The 9,280-nt window shown below is 46.2% G+C and overlaps 1 protein-coding gene across 1 annotated transcript; it reads right to left on the bottom strand.

Moving 5' to 3' along the window:
• Nucleotides 1-457: 457 nt before the first annotated feature.
• LOC145542526 (histone-lysine N-methyltransferase PRDM9-like) lies at nucleotides 458-8,042 on the bottom strand. Its single transcript, XM_081581424.1, has 4 exons — nucleotides 7,866-8,042; nucleotides 4,381-4,448; nucleotides 2,753-2,946; nucleotides 458-1,074 (listed from the first exon to the last, which is right to left on the bottom strand). Exons 1-4 carry the CDS (start codon nucleotides 8,040-8,042, stop codon nucleotides 458-460), a joined length of 1,056 nt encoding a protein of 351 aa, XP_081437550.1.
• Between the last annotated feature and the right edge of the window lie 1,238 nt (nucleotides 8,043-9,280).

Below are 9,280 nucleotides of genomic sequence, written 5' to 3'. Positions count from 1 at the left end.
AAGTGGGGAATAAGTACGTAGTCTGGGCTTCAGATTTGTTTGGAGACAAAATTTATTAGGAGTACAAAAAACCATGAAGGCAATTGGCATGAACATCTCCAGAACACTTAAGAAACCCTCTGCTGTTTATCTACTTCCTCTCCTGTCATGAAAGTGGAAGGTCTATTTAATCAATTCTGTGTTTATCACACTCTTTCTTTAAAATGTTTATTTATGTATTTATTTATTCGGCTGCACTACGTCTTAGTTGCAGCATGTGGGAGTTAGTTCCCCAATCAGGTATTGAACATGGGTCTCTGCATTGGAATCTTGGCCACTAGACCACCTGGGAAGTCTCTCCTCATACTCTTGGGGACAGTAACGGGTCATAGACCTCCTCTGAGGCCCCCTTAGAGCTGAGGCATGGGGTGGCTGCAGTAATCTTCCTGTGGCTAAGATGTGGTTTGTTGGTCATGACTCACTCACACTCCCTGCACACATAGGGCTTCTCCCCTGTGTGTGTCCTCTGGTGTGTGATGAGATGGGACTTACGACTGAAGCTTTGCCCACACTCCCTGCAAACATAGGGCTTCTCCCCTGTGTGTGTCCTCTGGTTTGTGATGAGACTTGACCTATCCTTGGAGACTTGCCCACACTCTCCGTACTTGGCTTTTATAATCCTCGAGACCCCTGCCCCCATGAATGATTTGCCTGTGTCCTCTGGATTCAGTTCCTGGCTTGTGCTGGGCTCTTCTGTCATTCTCTCATGCACCCCAGAACCCCCCACTTGCCCTCTGGGTGAGTAGGAAGAGGCCCTTGAAATCCTCTTCAGCCTTATGCTTTTCAGCAAAGTTTGGGGCCTTTTTTTTGCCTCGTGACCCTCAGGTTTGTCACTCGGGCTGTGTGGATCGGAATATCGCTGCTGCTGATTTTGATTCCCTGGGCAGAGATCCTCTGCTTGGAGATGGTCTCTTTCAGATGATCTCAGGAGTGTCTGAGAGGGGTGACTGTGTTGGACGTGTTCGCTGAAGGATTTCTGACTGGAGAAGGCCAGAGAGCAGGAGGCACATGAGTGGATATTGGGCTCCGGTTTTGCTGAAAGAGGAAGCTTTTGGTCAGGTAGCTGCTTTGCCATGGTAAGGCCTGCCCACTAATCATCTTAGTGTTGACAGCGCACGATTTGTCTCCCATCAAGTGTGTCTTTACAGTCCACTTTTCCATTCTATTCTTATTCTCTACATCTACAGAAATCCAGGAAGCCTGTGTCAACAGCCTTTTCTACATATCACTCAGACTAGGGACCTTCCAACAGCATCAGAGGCAGCGTCTCTCCTGAGAGAGGTGGATCTTCAGGGACCTTTCCCTGCGTGTAAGTATCTGAAAAGTCATGTCACCGTGGCCACAGGTATTTTACCCTACTGAGAGATAAGACTCTTGATGACTTAGGTAGAATCTTCCTGAGTGGCTCCCTGTGAGGGGAAAGGGTCTATTAAGTTAGGGGCGCCTGGCCTGAAGCTCTCTGCATATGGGAGGCAGCACAGGGGGTGGTTACAGCAGGTGTGAATAAAGGTGACTTTGCAGCTCCTGGTTCAAAGAGCAGCCTTTGTGCCGATCTCTGCAGGAAGTGGGTTTCAGACTGGATGAGACCGAGTGGCCCAGTTCCCACTGACTACAGATCTCTGGCTCCTGCTGCTCCAACTGGTTCACAAATTGCTCCTCTCTCAGTTTTCCATAAATCAGAAAATAAAGGCATGTCCTTTCTCAAGCCTCACCTGTATTCATACCTCATTTATTTCATTCAGTCTTAGTCCATTTAACATGCACTAGGAATTCCTGTTTAAAAATACACCTCCAGCCAGACTCCTCACACCCTCACTCCCGTGCATCTTCAGCCAGCCCACTCTCCCTTCATGTCTGGGAGTGAACTGACTTCTGGGGGGACTCCCTGCTGCTGTCTCTTCCCAAAAGCAAACCAAAGCATCGTCACAGAACAGAGAACATGCCGCTTGCAGCTGAAAGCCGCACGGTTGTTCTGTGTCACCCAGGAAGACCCCTGGGGCCTGCACGTGGACACGGGCCCTGAGGTTTCCGTGTCCCATCCAGCTCCTTCCTCGCCCTCTGTGCTTCCTCCTGCGACCACTGGCATGGGCTCTTTTCCCGGCCCTGGGGCTGCGGCACTGGCTGCTCCCCTGCCTGAATCCTTTCCCAGGGGTGTTATCTCTGCAGAGACCCTGCCCCACCATCCTGCGCCACACCCCACCCTCTGCTCACGCTGATCCGAGGCACTTTTCCTGCGCTGCTTTCCTCAGAGCACCAGCCCCTGTCTGGTATGAAGCCCGTGCTGCCCCAGGGCAGTGGTTCTGTCTGTTTCGGTGGGTGGAGCCCTGTCTGGCACAGAGTATGAGCTCACATGACCACAAACTGAAACAGTGACTGAATGCAAATCACTGCACACGTGTCGCTTAGAAATGGGAGGAAATGAGGGAGAAACAGGGAGAGGTGAGGGGGCGGGTCGGTGCTGGGAAACTTGCTGTTTGTCTCTGAGCCTTTCAGCAGAAGGTGATGTGGCCTAGTTTTTGCGTGAAATATTGAAAAGTAGAACTAACATTTTTAATATAGAAATCTTTCCTAACAGTCATATGAAATGAATCAAATTCTGAGGCATTTTAATTGCGACTTGACTGACTGTAGACTGAATTGTACTCTGCTTCGGAATCGGACCAGGGAGGCTCCCCAGGATGGGCTGGGGCGCTGGAAGAGGGGTGGCGCTCACCTCTCCCGGCCGCGAGCTCGCTCTTCCCCCCGCTGTCCCGCTTGATGCCGAGGTCCTGGCCGTACTCGTCCCCATACCAGACCAGCAGCTCACAGCCTGGCCTGACCACCTGGCAGGTTCGGTAGAAGATCTGCCTGTGATACTGGAAGGCCACCAGGTTCTGCTCCTTGTCGTCCCGGGCACAGTTCACATACCTGGGGTCGAGGCCGGGAGAGGGAAAGAAACCTCAGGTGACGAGTGCCCTCCACGGTCGGGCCATGCCCAGCTCCTTGCCTTCAGGCTCTGAGGCCGCCGTGGCTCCCACCGCCCCTCATGGGGACCTTCTGTTCACACCTTCGACCAGGCCATATGAATTCCTATTTCCAGATCCTGTTTCTGGTCCTCTTCCTGGCTGGAATGCTTTTCTCTCCTTACCTAATTAGCCATTTTCCAGAGCCCAGTTCCAGACTCGTCTCCACCTGGACTGTCCATGAGGCTGGTGACCTCCAGCTCCCCTAAACTCTAAATTAAGTTCTCTTTCATTCCACAGGACTTGGTGCTTCTAGGCTAACACACAGCCCTCAGCGCTCACCCCAGCCTGCCTTCTCTCTCGAGGCTTTTCTTCAATCTCCCCACGTGTAGCCAGGGTCCTATTTACTTGCCTACCCTCTCCCATCGAAACTTGGAGAGTGCTCTGACATAGCTTGAGACCCAGAACAGTAATAGTTCATTCACTTTCTGCCTGCCCTGATGAAAGGAGAGGCCCTCAGAGAATGGCCATGCTCACGGCCATCCTGCCCCTCATTCCTTCCCAGGCCTCAGGGCTCACTTCTCACTGGAACCAAGCCTGGGGAGCTTGTTGCCCACATGGGCTCAAGGTCTCCCATGTTAGGTTATCCTGGCACTGTGCAGTTACTCAAAGATAGAAAAATTAAAGTTCAGTTCAGTTCAGTCGCTCAGTCGTGTCCGACTCCTTGCGACCCCATGAATCGCAGCACGCCAGGCCTCCCTGTCCACCACCAACTCCTAGAGTTTACCCAAACCCATGTCTATCGAGTCGGTGATGCCATCCAACCATCTCATCCTCTGTCGTCCCCTTCTCCTCCTGTCCCCAATCCTTCCCAGCATCAGGGTCTTTTCCAATGAGTCAACTGTTCGCATGAGGTGGCCAAAGTATTGGAGTTTCAGCTTCAACATCAGTGTTTCCAATGAACAACCAGGACTGATCTCCTTTAGGATGGACTGGTTGGATCTTCTTGCAGTTCCTAAAATCAATTGGCTAATGTCTCTCTGCAGTATGTTCTCCAAAAGGACATGGGTTGTGTGATCTGCTTCAGTAATGAAGTTCACTGTCTAAACTGAAACATAAAGTGCTTGGTAAGTGTCAATTAAGTGAGTTAAACTGTCCCTGGTGAATCTAGACTCCTCAAGTTGTTTTCAAGTCCCCCAGCATATAGACTTGTGTTTTGAGGGCACATGCTATATTTTTAGTTCTTTCTTTCTAATGTCGTTTGAAATGAGAGAGTGTGATATGGAGGGAAAAGAGGAAAGAAGATGTGAAAGCTATTGAGGGAGATAGGTTGAGAAATAAAGGGGTGTGGGCTTGAGGGAAGAGCGACATCTACAAACTACAGACTCACTGCACTCACCTCATCCAGTTGGCCAAAGAGGTGTCCTTTCCATCCACATACTCATAGCAGTTTCTCCCTTTGGTGATCTGAGTGTCAGAAAAAGAGTTACAAGTTTTCTTCTCTCTTTTTTTTTGGTAGGAAGCAATAGAAGAACTATTTCTCTCTGCTGTCATTGGTGCTCTTCAGCCTGCATGGATTCAACTGCTTTCATCAAGAGGCTCTTTAGTTCTTCTTTCCTTTCTGCCATAAGGCTGGTGTCATCTGCATATCTGAGGTTATTGATATTTCTCCCGGCAATTTTGATTCCAGCTTGTGCTTCATCCAGCCCAGCATTTCTCAGGATGTACTCTGCATATAAGTTAAATAAGCAGGGTGACAATATACAGCCTTGACATATTCCTTTTCCTATTTGGAACCAGTCTGTCGTTCCATGTCCAGTTCTAACTGTTGCTTCCTGACGTGCATACAGATTTCTCAAGAGGCAGGTCAGGTGGTGTGGTATTCCTATCTCTTTCAGAATTTTCCCCAGTTTATTGTGATCCACACAGTGAAAGGCTTTGGCATAGTCAATAAAGCAGAAATAGATATTTTTCTGGAACTCTCTTGCTTTTTCCTTGATCTAGTGGATGTTGGCAATTTGGTCTCTGGTTCCTCCGCCTTTTCTAAATCCAGCTTGAATATCTGGAAGTTCACAGTTCATGTATTGTTGAAGCCTGGCTTGGAGAATTTTGAGCATTACTTTACTAGCGTATGAGATGAGTGCAATCGTGCGGCAGTTTGAACATTCTTTGTCATTGCCTTTCTTTGGGACTGGAATGAAAACTGACCAAACCACCTAGATGTTTTCAATTGCATATGCTAAAAGAACCAGCTTTGCAGTTTCCAAGAGAAAAAGTGTCAATTTAACCAATTTTCTCTGAAGTCCAAAGAATATCATGGCCATCCTGCATCAAAAAGTCATCTTTCCTTTATGTAGTCATAGTTTCATGCCTAAATTATAGACCAAATAGTGCTCAAATTGACTCTGCTATCAGGGGCAGGTCAGCTGATAAAAAGCTTAGATTGTCCCTCTGGAGGGAAGTGAGACCTTGGTCCCATCAGAAGAATCTGAGGGCTTAAGGGAATTTGCAGGAGTGGGGAAAGCTTGGTCCATCCTACATGTACCATAATCTTAAAATAATGCTTATTTACTTTACAGAGGTAAAAAAAAAGATGATAAAAACAAATATAAATCACTGAAAGGTAAAGAAAGTCATAATCTGTGATCGAAAGCTGCATTCTAAGAAAACTGTGTTCTCTTAACCTAGAGACTAGGCTAAATTCCAGTCTGGTACCAGCTTACCAGATAACAAACAAAAAAGTTGTTTACGGGTAAGCTTAGAAAAGTCTTTTCCATATATCTTGAAGTAGCAGTATTTTTGCAAAGGCATCCGTGCGAAATCATAGAAGGCATGTTTAAAACCTGATTAAATTGAAATTAACAAAGTAATCTCGTCATTGCTGTGACTTGAAACACTTTAATATGATAACTAGAATTATAACTGACAGCATTTTACCAGAACATATCTGATTTTCATGAATGTCACATAATTTCTAGGATATCTATATTAGTATCATCAACCATACAATGTAATTTGAGAAGATTCATCACTCCTTCTGACAACACTTCCCATGTAGTTTAACATGTTAAATGAACTCAGCTTGTTTAATATATCTCTTTGGGAGGTCTCAGGGGCCCTTTGAAGCATCCCAAAGTTAGCTAGAAGTCAATTATTTAGGACGGCTTGTTCATAAATATCCAAAGGGTTTATAACAGTCAGGTAGGAATCACATAAGTCACTGTGAAACAATACTTAGCCACTTAGCCAAAGTAAACAAAAGATTTCAAAGGTAAACCTAGAACAGATCACTTAAGAGGTAAAGAAACTTAAAATCCATCAGCAAAGGCAGTTCAACATCTCAGGAAAACTTGTACTACACACAAAGCTCTTTTCTGGGGGTCTACCTTCCATAAAACTTCCTTATCCCTTTGTGTACACATTCCTTTGCTTCTCCCATCCTGAAACTGCCACCTGTAAGTCAGAACTACTTCTTTTTCCTTCATAAAATGTGATTTCATTCCTCATACCTTCTTTAATAACAAGACATACATTTTCCTTAAGCAACCAAGAACTGACTTTTATATTGGCATTCTATAGATTGGTGAACATACATATCAGTGATACTATCTAAAAAAATTTTTGCTTTCTTATAGTGAACATCTCAGGATGGCACCAGACACTGTTCATGGATAGTCAAACATCTCTTTAGTTTCTGCGTAAGAGGAAGGTCCTGTCAAGTAGTGAATGTTTCAGAACCTTAATTTATTTGGAAATGACCTAGCTATTCAATACACTGTCATCACTTAGTTTAGCACAACGATAGAAATTCAGGTAACCAAAATCTGGAGAAACTATTGTAAATTCAGTTCAGTTCAGTTGCTCAGTCGTGTCTGACTCTTTGCGACCCCACGGACTGCAAGATAACAGGCTTCCCTGTCCATCACCAACTCCCTGGGCTTGCTGAAACTCATGTCCATCGAGTCAGTGATGCCATCCAACCATCTTATCCTCTGTCCTCCCCTTCTCCTCTGCCTTCAATCAAGACTATTATAGACAGATATTTTAAAGTATAATTATTTTTAATAGTTTATCTAAAAGCTCATATCGCATTTACATTTTTTAGGAGTTTTTTGTTTGTTTGTTTTTAGAGGTACTTTCTTTGTTGACAAGCTTGTGACAGATATAACAATATAGCAATATTTAACTTATAATAATCCTAGACACTATAAAAATTTTATGCTTAATGTTAATGACTCTTAGACATGTCTATACTAGAGTAGCAAAAAAAAAATACTAGATATTTAATATTGACTATTTCCCAGTTCACATGAATCTAAAATTCATTTAGGTCAATTTTTTGCTGTATTTAGAACTGTTTGATTTGTAAGGGCTTCCTTTTCTTTAGATTATTTAAATAAGAACTCACAACTTCAGCAATATTATCAAAAAACAGAAGACTCACACTGAGACATACATAAAACCACACAGACAGACAGAGATCTTCTAGTTTTCCGCCCAAGATTTAAAATATCTCTTTGACCTTCTTTTTTTTGGGGGGGGGCGGGGCTTGAAGTTCTCATTTGCCGAAGGCTGAGTTCTCAGGCAAAGTGGGCAGTATTTTTCAAGGAAAGGATTAACTTCAAGCTTTGCCCTAGGCAGGGCTTTTTAACAAGCTAATTGTTCTTGATTGCATATGCAAAAGAACCAGCTTTACAATTTCCAAGAAATTTTTTTTTTTATTTTAACCAATTTTCTCTGGTTCTATAGAATATCATAGCCATCCTAGGTCAGGTCTTCGTTCCTTCCTGTAGTCATAGTTTTATCCCTGAATTATAGACAGATCAGCGGATAGAAAGCTCGGGTTGTCTCGGTGGGGTGGATTTGCTCGCTGATGGATTTCACCTGGCGGCAGTAGCGAGGCCCGCGGGCCTCTCCTGGGAGCGGGCGTTTGGGCGGAGCATACCTGGCCGCGTCGGGGGCGGAGCGCGCCTCCTCCGAGCTCCTAGGCTGTGTGTCTCGGGTCTCAGGGGTCTCCATTGCGGCTGGGAACGCCCATTTCGTGGGCTCCTGGGTCCGCATCGATTGACATCCGGTGAGCGGAGCGGAGGGGTGCGGACCACAGGTAAGGGAACTGCGGCTCTGGCTCGGGGCGGAGTAGGGAACCACGTATTCCGCCCTGTCTGTTGGCACAGTCTCGGAGCCCCCTAACCTGGCGGTGGCAGAAAGGCCTCGCCAATGGGGTCAAAGCCTTTACCACTTTACCCCGTCGCCTAAAGCTCAGACCCACGTGGTTTTCCCAAGCAGCCTAGTGCCTGCAGCGAGGTCCCCAGGAAGTCCAAGGGATTTATCCTGCCTGGTGATTTCACCTGCTGGGACTCCACAACCCTTCCGCTGGCCGGCTGGCCCAGCCCTGCTTCCGGCAGTTTGCAGCCTAGCGGGCCCTTGACCACCTTCTGGGATGGGAAAGGGAGGGGTCCACGAATTGCACCCTAGAAACTTAGTAGGGTGCATGGATTTAAAAGCCTGGCAGCCACCCAGGCGGAAAAGAAGGGAGGAGGGCACCTGGCTGCCCTTTCATGGTGGCATCTGTGGCTGTCCTGCTGAGAGGGGGGCCTTTCCATGGGGACCCTGTGCAATAAGTGTGGTGTTTTGGAACTGAATAATTAGAACGTGTAAAATTTTTAAATTATGTGGTGCTTTAATTAAAAAAACACAAAAGCTCCAAGTTTTTTGCAAATTGAGGTCTAAAAATTGAAGGCCTATTTTCCTTCCACTGTGGCATTCTATGAAGAAATGTGCGTGTTTTTCAGAAAAGAGTCAGAAAAGTGAGGGAAACAGAAAACGCAGAGGTGCCCCTGTAGTTTGGTGAAGGCCTTAGGAGGTCACTCATAAATGCTGCTGGCTGTCAGGAGGCAGTCTCTTCCTGTGGCTGATGGGCACAGAGCTCTGAAGGCTTGTCCTTTGCATGGATGTTCTTGTTTACGGAAATCCAACTTGGAGCCATCTCCTGATATGTAAGAATTTCCCAGACTAGACCCCTAGGCAAATCCCGCAGGGCCAGGGACTCCTTCCTTTATTGTATTTGTCTGTTTGAAAAGCAGCAATGCCATATTTTTCTGTAAATCTGGTCTATCATCCCAGCCTTGGAGTAATATTTCCCATCCCTCTCAATAGGCTTGGGTTCCAGGAATGAATTATAGTCAGTTGTCCGTGATTTTACAGATGAGGAAACTGAGACCCAGAGAGGGCGGAGGACGGTCCAAGGGAGAATGTGATATCCTTCCGGGAACCCTGGCTCCGGGGTTTGTAATGAGCCT

The sequence above is a fragment of the Giraffa tippelskirchi genome, chromosome 3 (genome assembly GCF_054371585.1).
Source record: "Giraffa tippelskirchi isolate mGirTip1 chromosome 3, T2T-mGirTip1v1.2.pri, whole genome shotgun sequence".
Lineage (NCBI taxonomy): Eukaryota > Metazoa > Chordata > Mammalia > Artiodactyla > Giraffidae > Giraffa > Giraffa tippelskirchi.
This window is presented reverse-complemented; position numbering and strand designations above follow the sequence as displayed.

Excerpts from the sequence above, each read along its gene's own strand:
- LOC145542526 (XM_081581424.1), bottom strand. The coding sequence starts at position 8,042 with ATGCGGACCCAGGAGCCCACGAAATGGGCGTTCCCAGCCGCAATGGAG. Across the intron at positions 4,449-7,865 it reads GGCCTCGCTACTGCCGCCAG|ATCACCAAAGGGAGAAACTG; the intron begins GTGAAATCCATC and ends TCTGACACTCAG. Across the intron at positions 2,947-4,380 it reads TCTTTGGCCAACTGGATGAG|GTATGTGAACTGTGCCCGGG; the intron begins GTGAGTGCAGTG and ends CCTCGACCCCAG.